Source organism: Hetaerina americana, unplaced genomic scaffold (genome assembly GCF_022747635.1).
Source record: "Hetaerina americana unplaced genomic scaffold, ioHetAmer1.1.p SCAF_11, whole genome shotgun sequence".
Classification (NCBI taxonomy): Eukaryota; Metazoa; Arthropoda; class Insecta; order Odonata; family Calopterygidae; genus Hetaerina; species Hetaerina americana.
This window is the reverse complement of record NW_027286181.1, coordinates 5,716,797-5,737,061: the sequence shown is the minus strand read 5'-3', so window position 1 is coordinate 5,737,061 and position 20,265 is coordinate 5,716,797. Positions and strand designations below refer to the sequence as shown.

Below are 20,265 nucleotides of genomic sequence, written 5' to 3'. Positions count from 1 at the left end.
CAGTAAGTGATGGTATCACGTTAAAAACACTATTGAGGAAGGCAACGGGAAACCACCTCAATTATCATTCCCAAGATTAACATGATGGACTTTAGAGAGATTTTCAGTCCTGGCAACTACGGGGCTCGGCCCAATCGGCCGTGTATTGTGCCCGGCAGCGGGGGAGGCAAGGCTTCCGCGGTCGTCATCCCACGAAACCCTTGCAAGGGAAAACCAGCAGCAGCAGGACGGAAGACGCAGGAGAAGAAGACCAAATTAGTTAGAATAGGAACGTGGAATGTTAGGACAATGATGAGGACAGGGAAATTGGAGAATGTTAACCGAGAGATGGAAAGGGGAAATATCGACATTTTATGACTATGCGAGATGGAAAGATAGCGGGGATTACTGGAGTGATAAGTATAGAGTAATATACAGCGGCGGGGACGAGAGCCAACGAGGGGTTGCCATTGTATTAAATGAAGAGGTAGGGAGAAGCGTAGTCAACATAGAGCAGGTAACGGATAGAATACTACTAGTGGAGATAAAAGCAGAACCGATGAACTTAGTTATTATTCAGGTATGCATGCCACCGAGCAACCATAAGGAAGATGAGGTCGATAGGATATACGATCAGTTAGAGGACATGATCGCGTGTGTTCCTGCAGGGAAACATTTGATAGTGATGGGGGATTGGAATGCGACGGTAGGCGAAGGAAGAGATGGTGATGAGGTGGGGGACTACGGTTTAGGCATGAGGAATGACCGCGGGGAGAAAGCAGTTGAGTTCTGCAGAAGACAGGGGTTAGTCATCACCAACACTTGGTTTAGACACCACAAAAGACGCAAGTATACATGGAAAATGCCAGGTGACTCAGGAAGATATCAGCTAGATTATATCCTGGTTAGACACAGGTTTAGGAACAGTGTGATAAATTCCCACAGCTTCCCGGGAGCAGATGCGGACTCAGACCACAATTTAGTTGTTATGAAATGTAGCGTACGTTTCAAAAAGATAAGGCAGGGGCGGCAAGTTAGAAAATGGAATGTAGAAGCGTTAAATGGGTTGAAAAGGAAGGAATACAAACAGGCGGTAGAGAAAATCATGGAGGATGGTAAAGGGCTTAGTGCTATCGAAGAAAAATGGGAAATGATCAAGAAGGGGTTGTCTAAAGCTGCAAAAGACACTATTGGAACCGTTAACGCTAAAAGGACTAGGAAACCATGGATAACGGATGAGATGATTACAAAGATGGATGAGCGGCGAAAATGGAAGAGTGTAAATACAGAATTAGGCAAAATGAAGTACAACAAATAAAGCAAAAGAAGCATGGTGGAAGACGCAGTGCGAGGATATGGAAAGTCTGCAGAGGAAGGGTGAAATCGGTGCGCTGCACAGCAAAGTTAAATCTTTATCGGGAAGTAAGAAAGGGAGATCAACGATTGCATTTAGAGATAAGACAGGCAAGGTAATAGTTGAACGCAGGAAAGATCCAAGAGAGATAGAAGGAATATATAGAAGAACTGTATAGTAAAGAGCTTAGACCAACAAAGTTAGACATAGAAAAGGAACATGACGTAGAGGAAGATAGCTTAGGTCCAGGAATACTAGACAATGAGATAGAAAGGGCATTAAGGGAGATGAAACTAAATAAGGCCGTGGGGGTAGATAACATTCCCGCGGAACTTTTAAAAGGCTTAGGAAAATGTGGGAGGAAGAGGCTATATGGGCTGGTCCGTAGTATTTTCGAGGAAGGAATCTTGACGGAAGACTTTGTGAGATCAGTTTTAGTTCCTGTTCCGAAAAAGGTAAAGGCTAAATCATGTGAGGACTACAAGACGATAAGTTTGATATCCCACGCAGCTAAAGTTGTTCCAGGATCATAAACAAAAGGATAGAGAGTAGGGCAAATGATTACTTAGGGGACGATCGGTTTGGGTTTAGGAAGGGAAGAGGTACGCGTGATGCCATTGCAGTAATGAGATTATTAATCGAGAGGAATATAGAACACAACCAGGAGGTATTTGCCTGTTTCGTAGATTTCGAAAAAGCGTTTAATAGAGTGAATTGGGAAAAACTAATGAGTATATTGCAGAAAATAGGAATAGATTGGAGGGAAAGGAGGCTAATCCGCAACCTGTACATGTCTCAGACTGCTCAGGTGCGGGTGGGAAACGGGGAGTCAGGATGGGCAGTGTTAGGAAGGGGTGTAAGGCAGGGTTGCCCACTATCACCGTTGCTGTTCAACCTGTATGCAGAGAAAATGATTAAAGAGGCATGGGAAGTACTGGAGGTAGGAATGAAAGTGGGCGGGGAATTCGTAAAATCAGTTAGGTTTGCTGATGACCAAGCTTTGGTTTGTCAGTCAGCCAAGGGGCTGCAAGCATTGCTTAGTGAATTGGAAATTCAGTGCGACAGGTATGGGATGAGAATCAATATTAAAACAAAGGTTATGCGATTTTCTAGAAAGAAAAAGGCTAAGCTTAACATTAAAGTAGGAGGGCAAAAACTAGAGCAGGTAGAACAGTTTACGTATCTCGGTAGTGTTTTGGACCAACACGGTCAAAGTAGTAGGGACGTAAGGAGAAGAATTGCGCTAGGCAAAGAGGCTTTCACAAGGAGGAGGGAGTTGATGACAGGGACTTTGAGTAAGGATGTTAAGAAAAGACTCGTAAAAACTTTGATATGGAGCGTAGCTATGTACGGTGCGGAAACGTGGTCATTGAAGCAGGAGGATTGACGTAGATTGGAGGCTTTTGAAATGTGGGTGTGGAGAAGAATGGAGAAGGTGAAATTGACAGAGAAGAAAACAAACGAGGAATTACTTGGTATGGTGGGCGAAGAGAGGGGTTTGCTGGGAGCAATCCTATGGAGGCAGGAAAAGTGGATGAAGGGGGTGTTGACCGGCAGTGGGATGTTGAAGACTGTGATAGAGGGTAGAATGTTGGGCAAAAGAGGAAAGGGAAGGAACAGGATAGGAATGTTGGACGGGATGAAGGGAGGAAGAAGGTACGCAGAGATGAAGAGGGGCCTGATGTAGAGTGGGATGATGGATTTTGTGTTTTGTAGGAGTAATAAAATATTTGTTTGGTAGTTGTGTCCATCCAAAAACCTACCTTAACCGGTAGATTACCTTAAAAAAAAAAAGTACATATAGATATATATAGGTTCCAATAATCGAAGCATTTTTTTAAAGCTCAGAAGCGAATGCAGTGACAGTTTTGTTAGCAAGTAATGCTAACACTAAATTTAAATTTTCTTACTAGTACTTAATTTTTATATTACTATATTTCTTAGGCATTGGATTAATTTATTTAAGCCCATAAATGCTCCTGCTATATAATTAATTATTGGTATAATGATAAATATTACTTTAGCCCTAAATTATGCAGAGAATAAAGGGTTTTCAGTTAAAAGTTATATTTTTACTCTTACTTTATTTATGATATGTATTGACCAGGGTCCCTTACTACTAAAATAATAATAATAATACTTATTGTGCATTAGGGGGGCAACCCTTTGTTCTTTCACAGTCCAATATAAAAATGTTTTAAGATTATTTGTTGAAAACCTCTAAAAAAAATACCATCAGCTTTGTTCAAACACAAAGGTCTGGATACTTATCATTGAAAGATAAAGAGAGCTGGTATTTATACCATTTCCCTTGATGTTTAATGTTGAGCCAACCTTAGGGATTGACAAAATAATTATTAAGCAATGCTGAGAAATATTTTCTTTATTTACGAACTTAATAAAACAATTGTAAAACATTAATAATGCTACCACTAGATAACAAACAAAGACCGTTCAAGGATATACCTCACATGCAGTTTGAAGGTAATAAGTTATACAGATATTATAACATTTAAAGAATGACATTTAGTGGAATATTTGATATCACACCATTTCTTTTACAACAATTAAAGAAAAACATTCAGTGGAGTGTTTGAAATTACATGTCTTCATAGCTGATACAACAATTACATAAAAACATTCAGAGAAATATTTTAAATTACGTCTTCATTGCTCTTCCAAAACAAAAATACTGTGGTCAATGAGAAGGATTACTCCTCCTTTGTTTATTCACTGTCAAGAAAAAATTAATGTTTAATTACAAATTTAATCAAAGTGCATTTTAACTGTACAGTCTAAACTTCAAATGCTGTGGATGCAAATACCTGGGAAAAATACTGCTGAATGATATTGCCCTGGATTCTCTTTGCTTCTTGCAGCATATCATCTGAATTCTCCTCGCATTCAGGATGTGCATCCTCATTCTCATTCACATTCTCTTCTGAAGGTGGAATTCTAAAAACGACATAAAACTCATATCATGTCTATGCATTAATACATAATCTATTATATCTTGGATATTCAATTGTTTCCGGCTCAACTTTGTGGAAATTCATTTTAATTAAATGAAGAATACAATGTATCTTCCCACTGTCTTTTATTCACGTACAACCAGTTTCAACGCTCAAGCATCATCATCATTCATTTAATTATCTTGGATATTATTTATAAAATCATCTTATTAACATCCTCCACTTTACCTTTGGTACGCCAAGATATTGTGCAAAACAGCACAGGCAGAAATAATGGTAGAGGCTTGTTTTGGCTGATACTGAAGGGCAGATTCCTGGATAAGACATTTCCATTGACCTCTGAGGGCCCCATAAAGCCTATCCACAACACTCCTTGCCCTAAAAAGGGCTTGTGTGTAGCGGTACTCAGCAGTTCCTTCTGATGCATGCGGAAGTGGGGTCAGGAGCCAGGGCTCCAATTCATAGCTGGTATCACCTAAAGTGAATTATCAAAATTTTATCATAGGAAAATTATTAGTGGTGTATTTATATACAGATATCAGCCCCAAATTATTAATACATATTTGGTAGTCTACCATACAAGATAGGATTTATATGGACAAGAACTTACTGACCCCACACTACAATACACGATTCTTCAATTCAGCAAATGCTTTCCCTTGTTTGCCTAGCATTCTCCCCTCAACCACAGTCTTCAACATCCCTCTGCCAATGAGAATCCTCTGCATCTATCTTTTCTGCCTCTTTTGGATTTCTCAAAACAATCCCTTCTTCATCCCGCCATGCCTAGCTTCATCATTTGTTTAATTTTCCTTCCACTTCACCTCTTCCATCCTTCTCCGCACCCACATTTCAAAACCTCTCATCTATGCATATTGTCCTGCTTCAATGGCCATTTTTCCACACCGTATAAAGCTACATTTCATACTTGTATCAAAGTTTTAATGAGGCATATCTTAACATACATATTCAACATCATCAATTCATCCACCTCCTGAAAGATTCTTCACTTAACATTATTATTAGTGAAAAGACCACTTTGATCATCTTGCTCCAAAATATTTCCAAGATAGGTAAAATATTCTAACTGCTCTAGTTTATGAACTATTACTTCAATATTTAATTTGGCTTTCCTCATTGTTGAAAACCATACAACCTTTGTTTTTAACAATAATTCTCATTCCCTTACACTTTTTCAGATGCACTTGTTAATGATAGTTACCCTTTGGCTAGCTGGCTAACTGAACTTGATTATCCACCAACCTAAATGATTTTACCAATTTTGTAACTTTCATTCCTATATCCAGCTCGTCCCATTCCTCTTTAACCATTTCCTCCACATTAAAAATTGAAAATCACAGGTGATTATGGGCACCCCTGTTCCTAACCACGCTCATCCTGATCCGCCACTAGCATCTCAGCCGCCAAGTAAAATTTTCTCCCTCATAAATGCTACAAATCAGTCCATAAAAACACTTATTCCCATGTTCGAAACCTTATAGATGTTTCACTGGAATGCTATCTTGTCCCATGGTTTTATTTGATTTTAATTCCCTTAATACACTATCTATCCCATTGAGTATGCCTGGATGCAAGCTATCCTCATCTGCATCATATTATCTACATATAACCTTGCTGGCCTAACGTTTTTGCCATACAGTTCTTCTAAATACTCCTTCCATCTCTCTCGGATCTTTTCTTTTTCCACTAATATTTTCTCGACTTATCACTGTTTATTAAAACAGATTTTCCCTTTTTGCTTCCTGACAATGCTTTCACATTCCTGTACAATGCACCCATTTCACTCTTGCTTTGTTAACTTTAAATATCTTCATATTGCATATTTTGCCAGGCTAACTTAGCCATTATTCAGTTCTCTACACTCCCTTCTACATAACTGTGTTTATATTCTTCCATTTCCTTCTCCCATCCATTTTCTTAATCATCTCATTAGTAATCCATAGGTATCCACAGCTTCAAATACATACCAATTATATAAAAAGAGCCCATTTTCTTGTCATGAGCTTCTTTCATGATTTTTTTCACAGAGCCGTTTGTCCAAATAAATTGGTCATCTACCGATCCAGGAAAAACACTAATGTTCAGGATCCTCATTTGGTCATCACATATCTGTGAGAAATAAATAATTGTCTCATCAATAAACTACAACACTGAGAATGAAGGAATAAAGATAAAACATATTTGCATCTTTGGTTACAATGAAACACTTTAAAAGAAAAATTAGCTCTTTACCATTTGCACGTTAAAAGAATGAAAGCCTTTATGATTTTTGTAGGCATCTTCATCCACGAGTGGGGTAACAATTGCCATGTGAGCGCAGCCTATTGCTCCTACCACACCAGGGAATTTCACAATAGGCTGAAATCTGACAAGGAAGTTTTTCTAGGTTAGTTTTTGAAACCTTCCATATATAACACTTAAAACATGATTATCATACCTCTCTCCAATCTCTGTCCACTTCCTTCTTGTTTTGGGAAACACTATCCATTCTGGCAGCAATCTGTCAACGATAGCATTAGTAACCTTTTTAATACAAATGCTCACAGAAGGTTGACTAATTGCTAGATATCTCGCTCGCCCAACGCCTCGTTGGTATCCTCCCCCTGCCATAAAACGAAGGGTAACAAGGACCTGAAATTTGTTTAGTGATTATTAATTTATCAGTATTCTACACTATCAACATTAAAATACTATACTATTGGACTACCTGAAACAAAATGCAATGCTTTGTGAAAAATAACTGAACTGAGAATTTCAAATTCTATTTCCCATTGTATGTATAACTAATGCTCTTACGATTTTTGTTGTTTCCATATGTAGGTATATCATAGCCTGCTTATTAGTTGTGAGCTGCTCTGCATTCAATGATATACTTTCTATATAATTAATGTATATTTAAGCATGAGTTTATAATAGCCTATTTTCCTGCAAACCTCATATTTCCTTGTAATTGCACAGGATGCGATGTTTACAATACCAAATTAAACGACACATTCCAATATCCCTACTTAATGAATCACTGCGTTTCTCAACAGCGTACGCTTTTGATAATATAACGTTCAACAAAATATTTATCCATTATATTCCTTCACAACCTTTCTTTTTCTAATGGAGCGAAATAATTGTAACCCGGACAAAACGGACTTAATGCCTGCATTATATAGCCATGGCAGGATTAAATACGAGTTACGTTCATCAGTACAATGTAGTTTTAGGAATGATGTGGAAACTTACTTGTACGTGAACTGCCAGCCCCCTTCTCTGTGTTCTCAACAACACCGGCTCAAGTGCCTCACATAGATACATGGCCATCGCTTTTGGAACGTGAAAGTAATTGCTAAATTCTTCATCATCTACTTCAAAAGGGTTGGCTGTGTCCCTTAAGCGTCTTCTGTTCATCGTAGATTCCTGTCTTCTGAAAATCTCTTCCACGGCGGCTAATTGTAATTGCCGCAATTGGCGCGCCATGCCTTCTTTTGCGCTGAAATGAAAAATGTGATAAAAAGAGAGAAAGGGTACTCAATGTATAATTAAAACATATTACTATTGACAAACATTAGTAGGCTACCAAGACCCGCTTACCACCTTACGCGATGGTCCCGTCAGAAATAAGTCTCACGGCCCGATCGATTACGAACGAGTTTCGGACGGAGTGATATCACGCTAAGGAGTATGTGTTATACGGCTAGATAGGCCTTTGGAAGACCACCTGGCTCAATTTTCAATATGACACCAGTTTTTTTAAATCGGTGGTTTTCAACTGACGAATAAATATCATTAAATTTAAGGGTAAGTGGGTTAAACGCTGTTATTTTGCACGACTTAATCCAGAACGGTGAGTAAAAACAAGTGAACTAAAAGTAGCGATATGGTTCTTCGTAAATATCTTGAAGAATTACGCCTAATTTCTCGTTTTATCATTACAGTAATTAATTTTCTTTTGCATTACGTATTATTTTAGGCGTAACATATTTAGTTTATTTCTGCACTAAGCTCTGTAATTGCTTTTAAGGACTTCACTTACATTCGCATTCCTCCTAAGAGCAAAGTCGGCGAGCTAATGCATGAAACAAAACTTGTTTGTTTAGAATATATCTTCATTAGGACGTAAATACATATATATGGGTTTTAAGTACCAATTTGATAGGAGTAATGAAGAATTTGTGAAACCTTGCGTTCCTTAATGTTATTTTTTATTTATTAATTCGTGAGTGCATTATCGTGAGTTGACAAATCTATTCTTCTGGCATTCCTTGTTAAACACTATTCAAAGCTACTCTTCTTATTACGCTTTCACATCTATGCTGTAATAACTAGATATGAACCCTTTTCCCATGCTAAAGAGGCAATGAATATTTGCGGGGGGCCGAGAAGGTACGGGGGCTAACGTACTAGCTTCCCACCCAGAGGGCCCGGGTTCAAATCCCGGCGGTGTTGAATATTTTTCAGAGGCATCTCCATCCCTACTTGAGGTGCTTTGTGGAGGGCATTCTGAGTGAGTACGCCGTCCGTCGGATGGGACGTTAAGCTGCGCACCTCTTGGCGCCTTTCGTCAAGAGTAGGCTAATGCCGAGGCTGGGTTTCTCTCCACCCCTCATCCTTTCCTGTCCATCCCCTATGGCGCAAATGAGCTCAGTTGTCGGTCGCCTCCCCTCAAAACTGCTACTACTACTGCTAAAATTTGCGGACTATTACGTGTTCCGCCATGTGAATTGTTAGGTTGTTTATCCTTAGGTGCTCAATTGTATCTTGCCAAATCTATGGCGTTAACATTATTAGAGACAATCAAGAAAACAGTGAAATTGTAGCTTGATGAAAATGAAAGAGAGGTTTCTTGTTTATGTGAACTCATGGGGTCAATTACTATAGATACTTATCAAAACTATGTGATCACCGATGTAATATTGATATTAGATTTACATAGGTTACTACCATATGTACTATGAAGCCGGGAAACTCTCGTGCTTGGATTTTTCAATATAATATAGTAACGGGTTTCTTGATATAAACACCAAGCATTTAAGGTCAGAGAGCAGTTTTACTAAGCTGTTTTTCAGGTTACAAATCACATATGTATTATAAAGAATTTGGTATGAGTAATACCATGTAGATTATTTTGCCTCAGTTGAATCTGATTTACATCTTAGGGGAAAAACTAGGAAAACTGGCATACATAAAATGAGGTGTGTATGCCATCAAAATATAATGAAGATATTGGATGAGCTGAAGACTCCAATGAATATGATTAAATACTCAATATATTGCTTGAAAAAACTTCCCCCTAAGTTAGTAAAGTAGGCATTATTTAGTATGACTTAGTTACAGAAAATTATTATGTAAATAAGTTGGGAGGGGGGAGTAAAGGGTTTGGTATATGGTGGTTTGCCACTGAGTTTGGGAAGGGGGGTAGAAGTAATTAGTGTTTATTTGGTGGTATTTGTGGAATATCTATAAGGAGGAGTGATGAGGGAAAAGGTGGTTGTTCGTGATGGTTTCCTTTCTCCGTACACTGGTCAGTATGGCCAATTGTTCGTGGATGTCCATTTGTGTCCTCTTCCTCTCCTTGCACATCATTTGCTGCATGCACACCGCATGTTGAGACTCTCGCTGAGGAGATGGGCTGCAAACTGTGACACTCCCATTCCTTTGTTGAAGTTCCAGCAATCTCTGATTGTACCCAAAGACTTCTTCCCATCAGTACCACTATGACACCTCGCAGTCACAACATTGCAGGTGGCAAACTGCACTTCTTTGAAGTGTCTCCACAGGATCTTTTACTTATGTTAGAAGGCTTTTGAGATTTTTTTCGTTTTAAAAGGCTGTTTTTGTCAGTCTTTGAGGATTTTTTAAATTATGATGTAGGCTTTCCCTATATATTTATACATCATGAACACTGTTGTTCCATGGGGTGGGAGGTGTAAATTTCTCTGAGTGCTAATTTTTTCTGTTTATTTTGTCATTAATTCATGTATGATTTGCTCTTTGTAATCATTAGACACTGCTATATTTTTTATGGAGGCTATTTTGTCATCAAGGCCTATGTGAATTTAAGGGTATATTACAGCTTGGTGAATCTTGCTGTGGAAAGCTGCTGTTTTTTGGTTAATTATGTGTTTGGAAGTGGTGTGTATGACCTGGTACATGCATGTGGGTTTACGGTAAATGGCAAATTTGTGTTGTCCATTTTTTATGGAGATGCTTAGATCAAGAAAATGTAGTGTTTCATTTTCTTGAATTTATATTGTGAATTAAATGTTTCTGTGTAATGTGTTATTAAGGATTAAACAATTTTTGATTATTTTTTTGTTCCAAACCATAGGTATAATATGGGGTTTTTACTGTTGAAGAATGCTATTTCCAAACTATTCAAAAATATATCAGAAGATAGAGGTGACAGTGGAGATCCCATGGCCAAGCCATCCATTTGTTGATAAAAACTGCCATTGAACACAAAATGATTCTGGTTTTTCCACACTTTAATTAGGGCTGTTAGTTCATCACTGATGTTTTTGGTGTTTCAGCATAGTGCAAAACATTGCTTGTGCGATTCACTGCTTCCTCTTTGGGGACACTTGTAAAGAAATTCTTAATGTCGAATCACACTAGAAAGGACTTAGTAACTTTCTGGTTAGTTATCCTTTGCAAATATGGTGAAAAAAATATCAGTTTACGGGGCATATGTTTCTCCCATGAAGAAGATACAAGGTTGAAATAATAAGGCTCTTTCTCTTTGGCCACTTGTTCATGACAATGGATTAATATTTGGTCATCTTATTTAATTGGGAATCTTATCTGTGGTTTTCCCTTCTGGTGACAACTTTGCCCACATTTTCTCACGTTTACAAATGCATGCATGTTCTTTCTTTCTTAATTCCAAAAAGAAACATTAATTCTTTTAATGAACCAAATATTTTTAAAGTAACAATTTTCCAGATATTCAAGCGTGATTATTATATTGATTGATTATTTCTGCAAAGGAATATGGCTTTGGCGTATTAGTGCTTAATAATTGATCCACATCATATTATCCTAAGTTTTTGGACTTGAAGAACTGAGAATTATTACGCAAGAACAATTGTTACATATTCTGATGCATATCTTTTGACTAAACGACAATTTTAAAAAATAATTACCTTGAATATTTTTAAAATATGTAGTGATTTTAAGGTTACATTTGAATGCAAACTATCAAACAATGTGTCAACCATTATTCATGATACTTACTATGCTACCTGTCTTTCTTTTAAATATGTTTTCTGTTTTACCCTATGTTAAATCTAATGTTCTAGAATTTGTAAAAAAAAAGCATGTATACAAAGGTATGCTACTATGTAATGAGGTGACCTTCATGAAATTTTCATCAAACCATGAAAACTGTTTGTGGTTTGAAATGTATGGATCTCCAGCTGAATAAATATCTTCTCGCGGTCTATAGTCTATAGCCCAGAGCACCTGTTTGTTTAAATTTGGAAATTTGAAATAAAATAATAGCAAATACCCTTATTACAAAAAGAACAAAAACATATATTAGTTTGAAAATTATAAAGAACATTTCCGCATAGGCAAAAATTACATAAAAGTAAATAGTTGAAGGAACGAAAAAATGTGTAATTTTGAAATTAAAAAAAAAGAAGAATTTTGATTTTAAATGCATGAAAGACAGTTTAATCAAAGATACTGTCACAAAGAGGAAGGAATTGATAACAGGGACGTTGAGTTAGAATGTTATGAAAAGGCTTGCCATAGCACTGATATAGTGTGTGATTACTTAAGGTGCAGAAACATGATCATAGAAGGGAAACATAGGCATTGAAGCAGGATGATGGGTGTAGGTTGGAGGCTTTAGAAATGTGGGTTTGGAGGTGAAGTGGACAGAATGGAAAACAAATGAGGAAGAGCTAAATATGAGGGGGATGAGGGGGATTGCTGCGAGAAATACAAAGGAGGAGCAATTTATTAGGGAATGGGGTGTTGAAGACTTTAATAGAGGGTAGAACATTGGGCAAATGAGGAAGGGGAAGGAATAGCAAAGGCTAGGAATGTCGAATGGAATGGAGGGAGGAAGGTGGTATGCAGAATTGAGGAGGGACTTACTGTAGTGTTTCAGGTTGCATGGTTAGGAGAGGCAAGTCCATTCATTGCTGTACAATTGTATAGGATATATACATCGAATAGTAACTTCATTGGGTAGAACTCGCAAAATAATATGTATACCTTGACAGACTCATTAATGTGGAAAAATATTGGTAGTAAGTTATATTCTGAGTTTAACGATGAAAATAGAGATAAGACAAATTGCTTATTACCTGCCAGATGATTATAAAAATGATAGCAGTAGTAGTCATATTATATACCTAGTGGCCTCAGTCAATATAATTTACTCAACGGGCTTCAGGTATAACTTCTGGAATCTCGACGCACCGCAATGAAATTTTTATTAGGTGGTATATTTAAGTATGTTTATTTAAAGAAAACGCGGTGTGGACAATATTTCCGCGAATTAGTCTGAGAGTACTGGGAAACCACGTGTAGCATCGACGTTGCCATTTTTAAATTACAAAGTTAAAAATTCAATGTTTGGAATTCAAACGGATTTAGCAGAGAGTCAGCCGGGCATGACACCTACTATCCTTCATGAAAGCCAATCGTTTCTAACCTCACATAGATATTACATAGATTTTATTTCAGGGGCATTTCGTTGAATGTACCCTATTTATTGTCTCCTTTGTTCACCCCGACAAACCGAAATGAATCCTAAAAGTTTGTATAAACTTTTAGGATTCATTTATGACACCAGTTGCCTAAAACCTAGTGCCATATCTGAAACATAATGATATTTTTACTTCAGTTTAAAGACATTAATTGCATGTATTAGTCACGGGAATAGTAGAAAAGGAGTAGACAACTAAACGACAACAACAACTAAACTCTGCCAACTAAAGGAGTAAACAACAGGTGTACGGGTGTTTATTTCAACTACAGCAGAATTATTTGCAATATTCTAGAATTACCTTCTTCATCCCACGGAAAGCTTTTGATAAAAATTTCCAGATAGTAAAGAAACACTAACTCAACAAAATAAAATATGGTTGACAAGAACGTCCAAATTCGCTGAAATCTAAATGCGCTTACTTGAAAGTCATTTGTCAATTATCTACTGAAACTAGGTTTGGCAATGAGGCTTGATTTTTGCACTCTGCCATTGGAGGAGAGCGAATAAGTTAGGGTAACAGTTGATGGCGTCACTCGGAAACTTGGAAAAAATAATAGTGTAGTTTTGTTTCCGACTTCATGACAGTCGATTTCCCAAGTTCGAATGACGCAAGAGTCCTTTACGGTTTCAAGGAGCCGTGACTGAAGGTGTTCGTCGTGTTGTTCTAGTGTAGTGAGAGTTTAGTATCGGTAATAATAAAAATACGAGCATCTCAGCAACGACATTAGCTTGGCAGTGGGAACTAATTAGAGTTATTACACGAAAAGGTAAGTTTTGAAAGATAAGTTATTTAAATTATGTCGAAAACAGCTGGCAGTTAAGATTTAACTAGAGAACACATAGGATTTTGTGAGTATATTGTCGTATTATTTCGTTAATATTACTTGACAATTGGTAAAGCACTGTAAGACGATTATTTTTTAATTTCTGAAGCTGTTCTGCCAGTTGTGATTTATATTATTTGTACCTACGCTTTGCATTGTGGTGATATTGTGATCGTTGCCATCGCCGAAGAAAACAGTCTTAAAGTTTCTCCGCTTAAATTTGATGAACCTGAATCTGATGAACGGGTATTGCCGTAGTTGTGAGCACTAGCATAAGGAAAAAGTTCTACTTTGTTAATTTTCTGATCGCTAGCTTTCTTAAGAAAGAGGAGGAAAAAGGAGAACTTACAAGGGTGTAGACATCTCCTGTTGGGATGTGAATATTTAGGTTTTCGACGGTAAAACTAGCATTGTGATACAAGCATTGTGGTGCTAAATTTCGGTAACCCTGTATTCCATATTTGGGCATAAGGTTTCGTATTTAATCCTAGCGATTCAATGATGGGACGTTAAACCATGTCATTTAATTTTTGGTTTCAATGTCAAAATAGAGTTAATGTGTCATCTTTGGTGTTACTCTCCGGTCAGCAAAATCATAATGGTAAATAATATTTTATTCTTCCAAAAGAGACAGTGCTCGGTAATAATAGTGGCCAGTGTAAGTATAGGACATGGGAAGTACCAAGTTTACAAACACGGAAATTATTATAAATTTGGCATCTATTATTTTTTAATATTATAAAAACACTTATAAATGAGGTATTCTCGGAACTCTTCTGAAAGATTGGTGTGCGTTCTTCTTTTTTAGAATATTCTTTCTGTTGAGCACTCTGACAAGGCACCACTCACTTCAAATTCCACTGTCAATAGGAATTCATAAATTGATAGAAATAAGTAAATTATGATTATTTCATCAATAAATGCTTTTCAAATTTACCGTTAAAGTTATTTTGCCAAGTTCCGTTTCTTGGGTACAGATATCTGTACCCTAAGAGACATCTCAACCCATTTATAGACCTTAATCATTTGGAATTAGCATGCTAATGTGTACAGGTTGGCCACAAATCAGAGAAGTATGGGAAAAGTGGGGGACTTGTAAAAAAACCATAAAAGTATTCACATTACCACCGAAAATTTGGCATATCTCTTCGTTTCTTTGGTCAATTATTTTGCAGACCAATCGGTAGATTTTGTTTTTTTTGGAACATATGGCATAAAAAGGTTTATCAGATGAAATTGGTTTGAAGCCAGTGGCATGTAAGCATTGCTATTTAAACCCAGTTGAAAGTTTTATTTAGTTCATGTCCTCTAAAGAATGTGATCCAAATAGTGAAAGTATATACATGACAATTTAACATTTTTAATTTTGTTAACTTAAATTGCAAATTACTTCATCCGTAGATTTCATCAGTGGTATAATATGTCAGTTCTGTCATGATATTGTGACATATTTTTTAATTGGTGTGCTCTCTTTGATTAATAAGTGATGGCTGAGCAGCAGTAATATTAATTAATATATTATTATTTGGTAGTATACCATTTAGAATAGGTTTTGGATGAGCACATTAAACACTGCTAAATTTATTAACCTCACACAACAAGACGCGGATACACTGACACCCTACACTACAATGAACCCTTCTTCAATTCTGCTTACATTCTATTTACCTTCATTTTCATCTCCCTACTTCACCTACATATTCTCCTCTCTTATCACAGTATACTCATGCGACAACCATCTCTCCTCTTCCACCATCTGTTGTACTAATCAAGTTATATTCCTATCCATCATATTTACTTTTTCCATCCTCCTCCAGGCTCAATCCATAAAAGCCTCCCAACACCTGTCATGTTGCTTAAGCAACCAAGTTCTCAAGCCCATACATGCAAGCCCAAGCCTTATTTAAAGACCCTGTCCCATTCCCTCCAAATCGTGAAAGATTATTTGCTATTCTTCTTCTCATGTGCCTATTACTTTGACCATCTTGGTCCAAAAAACTTCCCAAAAAATAAGTGAAATGTTGCAGTTTCTCTTGTTTTTTCCTTCTAACTGTAACAATTTGCTTAATGTCCCTCCTTTTTGAAAGCATAATGAGCTTTGTTTTTTACATTGATCCTCAAGCCATACCTATCATTCTTAATTTCTGCTGCACTCAGCAATGATTGTAACCCCTTGACTGATGGACTAAAGCTTGAGCAGCCAAATCAATATCTCCTGCCATTATATTTTAGGTAGGTATTATGCAAGTAACATACATTTATTGTCATATCCATTAATTCCTCTGCATAAATGGCGCATGCAATTGATTCATCACTGAGTGAACATTTTCAAAAGACTCCTGTTCGAAGCTACTGCTGTTCAAATACAGAAGTATTCTTGTTCTAGGGCCCTTGTATAAGTAAGAATGACAAGGACTTAATTCCCTTAATGTAGAAGCATTTAAATATTGTAACACTTGATATATTATGTAATCCATTGAAATAACATACAGTTAGGAGGTGTCAAAGTTGTTGCCCTTATATATTGCTGTAAGGCGATTTTTCTTATTCTAATTGAGGACACTTTTAGGTCTTACTTAAAATTGAGGAATGACGGAAGAGGTAGGTGGCTTTCTTGAGCTTATTCAGTATTTGTCAAATTAGAATTAGTTGCAAGTATTTTTTCCATTTGCATGAGGGCTTTGATCCAAAATAAAAGTGCTTATTTTTACAATTCTACTAGCCCTAACCAAGTGTATTTAGTGTTCTATATTATGTATGCTAGATAATTTCGGATAAAAAATCTTAAATTCAAGCATTTATTATTTTCTTTTTATTTACTCAAGGAGTGCATGGCATCAACTGCATCCTTCTTCAATTCAATGTGCACAAAACCTTGGTTTCATCAGTTCATCTTATTTTGGAGATTAGCTATTAACTCTTCTTTTTATTATTTCCAATATTTTGTGTGTACCATCTCTGATTATTAAAGTGCATCCAGTTTAATCTGAAATGTTCAAATATTCTCTCAAGCCATTGAGGTTGCTTTAGAATGGTGAAATTATGTTTCAATTTTTTACTGTTAAAAAGCATTCTCAATAATTGTAAATAGTTAAAAAGCTCCAATTTTTTTACCTAACAATTATTAATGTTTAAATTGCAGAAAATGTCTGCGTCAGCATCTGTCTCCTATGGTGAAGAATCCCACTCTGAAAGATTGGCCAGGAAAGCCAGAGATGCACCCTTTCTTGTTGTAGGTGAGGATTGTGATGAGTGAATGGCCTGTGGTGCTGCTCGTTGAAGTAAATGAAATAATGGAAGATCCCTCCCTCCCTCCTCTTGACCCAATTCGTGATTAGCTGGGCAGACATCAGTGCATTTTATTGCAAATCTATCATTTGACCATTATTAATGATAACGGTCCCTCCATTAATTGTGCTCGTAGCATTTGAGGTGTGTGCTACAAAGTTTTTGTTTTTGCATTGGAAAATCCTATGTTTAATTATGCTTTTTAATTCTATTGGCATTGCTCCTAATTTACTTACTTATTCTTTGTTGGAGACCTAGATCTACTTAATTTAGCTGTGAGTATGTTGACGAAATACTTCCTTTTATTTGATATAAAGCATTATAAACTGCATAGCACTCAACCTGTAGATGATTGTACGTTTGATAAATGGATATGCTGTGTGTATACTTCTGTGGTAAACAGCAATGGTCTAGAGCTTTTACCAAAAATTTTTATATGGATAGTATTTTTAAGTAATTTGAGAGTGTTTTTAGTGACCAGAAGTACTTCAAACCAAGAACATACCATTTAATGATTCATGGATAGGGCAGAGTTAAATTATTGTCTTGTTAAAGTATTTCTTTCGTTTGCTTGGAGTTCTTCTCATTTCCTAAACCTCAAATTTTTTTATGAGTCAGTGAAAATGATTTTTAGAGAAAATAGTTCTTTTCATGTTTCTTTAAACTCTGAATATGATAGGTGTGCCATGAAATTATGAAATGAATATCATTACGTACTTGTTGCCTCCAGGGTAAGTTAAAAAAGGGGGTGGAATTACAAAGTCAATAATTTAATTTCATGCCAACCATTAATAATGTTTTCTAAACTGTTGCAGTAAATATGTAAAGAAAATATGGTCCTCAATGAAATGTTTAAAAGAACTACTCTTGTAGAAATTAAGATATTAGTTCTTGCTTAGCGTTTGTATAAAAAATCATTTGCAACTATTCCATCATGTCAATCATATTCTCGGTAGGCAATTTTTAAATATCGGTTGATATTTTCCAGGTTATGTCCCCAAGAGAATGAGGAAAATGTTTGTCTTCTTCATTCTCATCATCACTTATGTATCTTGAGTTTTTAGCATTAATTTTATTAGTTTTGTCTCCTAATATTTTGGCTGCTTGATTTGTTTGAACTCAAGTCCATGTTAGCATAATCTATTTATCTTTCTCTCGCTAAAAATTTTTGTGTGGAGTTTTTCCTCTTTTCATTATGTAATTTAGAAAATATTTGAGCTATATTTGAATTTGCTCAAAGTCTTGTACCAATGTTGGTGTTTGCTATCTTTTTTATGTTATAATTTCTCTGTGTCAATTTCTTACCTAATCTAATTTTCTATAATCCTGTACAATTTATTGCGGAAGAGGAAATAATTGAATGCAAGATGAATATTTTGTATCTGTTATTCTCCATGAAATATTAAGAGCTACTGTGTTTTTTAAGGGATTGTAACTGGTCCATTCATGAAGAAAACATCTGAAATTATTGGAAAAAAAAACATTTCACGGTCCTTTATAGAGATGCAGTTCTGTAAACGTTAATTCTTATTTACGAAGAGTAGGTTTTCTAAATGTTTGTTTTGTAATCAATGTGAAGATTGCAGATTACAAATTAAAATACCTAATCATTTGACATGCAAATCATACAAAAGCCTAATATGTTATGTTCTTGTTTTTGGTAAATTCAGGTATTGCAGGTTTAATAGCTGCTTGTGGTTATGGAGCTTATGCCTTCAAGAATAGAGGAAAGATGTCAACATCTGTGTACCTCATGCAGCTTCGTGTTGGTGCACAGGGGGCTGTTGTTGGAGCCTTGACGTTAGGGATAGTATACAATCTGGTTAATGAATATATATTGCCTAGTTCCAACAAGAAAGACCAATGAAGGCTAGGCAGATTAGAAAAGCAATTATTTCTTGAATGTAATAATGTTAAAGTTTGCTGGAAATGTTCTAATCAGCTTAATGCTCTTTGTATATATACACACATGCATGCAAATTTTCAAATAATTTCTAAATAATTTTAGCTTTGGGATCATAGGTCTCGTTTAATGTTCAACAGCAATGGTGAGCATGTCATTTACTGCCATATATTGTCATCTACTTACTTTGATGTAAGTGCAATTTTGTTATCATAGGGCAACATAATTGCATAGAGTGATAATAAAGTAAAATGTGGTGAATTGTCATGTCTACCAGTTTAGCCTTAATTTGTTGCTGCTCCAGCACGTGGTCTTAATTTATTTTTAAAGTTACCAGAAATTAAGAATTAATTTTTACTCTCATCATTGAGATTTAGTTCCTTTATTTTAGATGTGTTTGTTGGAAAATCCATGTACTTTCTTTTGATGCAATTGTACAGTTGTATTACTTCAAAAACCAGAGGTGATTTTTGAAATGAGTTGTTGAACAACTTGAATATTTTAAAAAGACTGGGGTGTAATTCCTTGGGAAGTGCAAAGTGCATGCTGTGCATGAGTCATAAAAAGTGGCTTAATTGTCATCATATTCAGTTCTTATTCTAAATTCCTTTGCATTTTCATTGATAGAGAGGGGTGAATCATCTCGTACTCATTTGTATTTATTGCCTTAAATTAATGTTTATATAAGCCAAAATGTTGAGGTAAAACTAATGATGACGCAATGTATACAGTGAAACTCTGGAAGGTGCAGTCTTCAGTGGAAGGAGTCTTCCACTGAATTGTGGTGGATTGGATTTGACACCTGAAGTTAGGCACAGTATTTTCCCATCTTGCTGGCAAGATGTAATGTCGCAGAAAAACAAAGAATAAAATAGTTGATATATTTTGTTTTAATTCATTCTTTCATTTTTCGTATTTCATTCTAAGTGTATGTTGGTAATTTACTATGTGTGAATTCTGCTTGAAATTCTTTAAAAAAAATGAAAGTTTATCTATTCTTAACTCGCTGTTAGCTTGGATTATTTCACAGCCTTGTGCAGGTGCTATTTTACTTACAGCAACAGTGTTTTAGTTCTTCCTTCATTGACTTGTACATTCAAAAAGGATTTGGGTTTTCTTCAATATATTGACCTACTTTGTTCTAGAGGCTTAGCAGTAGAAAAATATTGTCTTATGAAGTTGTATGAATGATTTTTCATGGCAACCTTATT

General features: G+C 36.1%; 2 protein-coding genes across 4 annotated transcripts; one reads left to right on the top strand and one right to left on the bottom strand.

Moving 5' to 3' along the window:
- Positions 1 to 3,701: 3,701 nt before the first annotated feature.
- Positions 3,702 to 13,409, bottom strand: LOC139700891 (putative nuclease HARBI1). Of its 2 annotated transcripts, none has more exons than XM_071599338.1 (8): positions 13,338 to 13,409; positions 7,561 to 7,807; positions 6,764 to 6,957; positions 6,559 to 6,691; positions 6,294 to 6,435; positions 4,534 to 4,780; positions 4,159 to 4,288; positions 3,702 to 4,066 (listed from the first exon to the last, which is right to left on the bottom strand). In XM_071599338.1, exons 2-8 carry the CDS (start codon positions 7,792 to 7,794, stop codon positions 4,064 to 4,066), a joined length of 1,083 nt encoding a protein of 360 aa, XP_071455439.1. In that variant the 5' UTR covers positions 7,795 to 7,807; positions 13,338 to 13,409; the 3' UTR covers positions 3,702 to 4,063. The 2 variants fall into 2 exon arrangements, with proteins under 2 accessions (XP_071455439.1, XP_071455438.1); XM_071599337.1 differs by lacking the exon at positions 13,338 to 13,409 and adding an exon at positions 7,909 to 8,134.
- A 234-nt stretch (positions 13,410 to 13,643) lies between these two features.
- LOC139700892 (HIG1 domain family member 1C-like) lies at positions 13,644 to 19,948 on the top strand. Of its 2 annotated transcripts, XM_071599339.1 has the most exons (4): positions 13,644 to 13,806; positions 16,433 to 16,464; positions 17,006 to 17,099; positions 18,822 to 19,948. In XM_071599339.1, the coding sequence occupies exons 2-4, from the start codon at positions 16,453 to 16,455 to the stop codon at positions 19,016 to 19,018; spliced, it is 303 nt and encodes a 100-aa protein (XP_071455440.1). In that variant the 5' UTR covers positions 13,644 to 13,806; positions 16,433 to 16,452; the 3' UTR covers positions 19,019 to 19,948. The 2 variants fall into 2 exon arrangements, with proteins under 2 accessions (XP_071455440.1, XP_071455441.1); XM_071599340.1 differs by lacking the exon at positions 16,433 to 16,464.
- Positions 19,949 to 20,265: the final 317 nt, after the last annotated feature.

What these genes read in the sequence shown, in the direction of transcription:
- LOC139700891 (XM_071599338.1), bottom strand. Translation starts at nt 7,794, where the DNA reads ATGGCGCGCCAATTGCGGCAATTACAATTAGCCGCCGTGGAAGAGATT. An exon ending in ATTCTTTTAACGTGCAAATG is followed by an intron (nt 6,436 to 6,558) that starts GTAAAGAGCTAA and finishes TATTTCTCACAG; the next exon opens with ATATGTGATGACCAAATGAG. An exon ending in AATATCTTGGCGTACCAAAG is followed by an intron (nt 4,289 to 4,533) that starts GTAAAGTGGAGG and finishes TGTCGTTTTTAG; the next exon opens with AATTCCACCTTCAGAAGAGA.
- LOC139700892 (XM_071599339.1), top strand. An exon ending in TGCACCCTTTCTTGTTGTAG is followed by an intron (nt 17,100 to 18,821) that starts GTGAGGATTGTG and finishes TGGTAAATTCAG; the next exon opens with GTATTGCAGGTTTAATAGCT.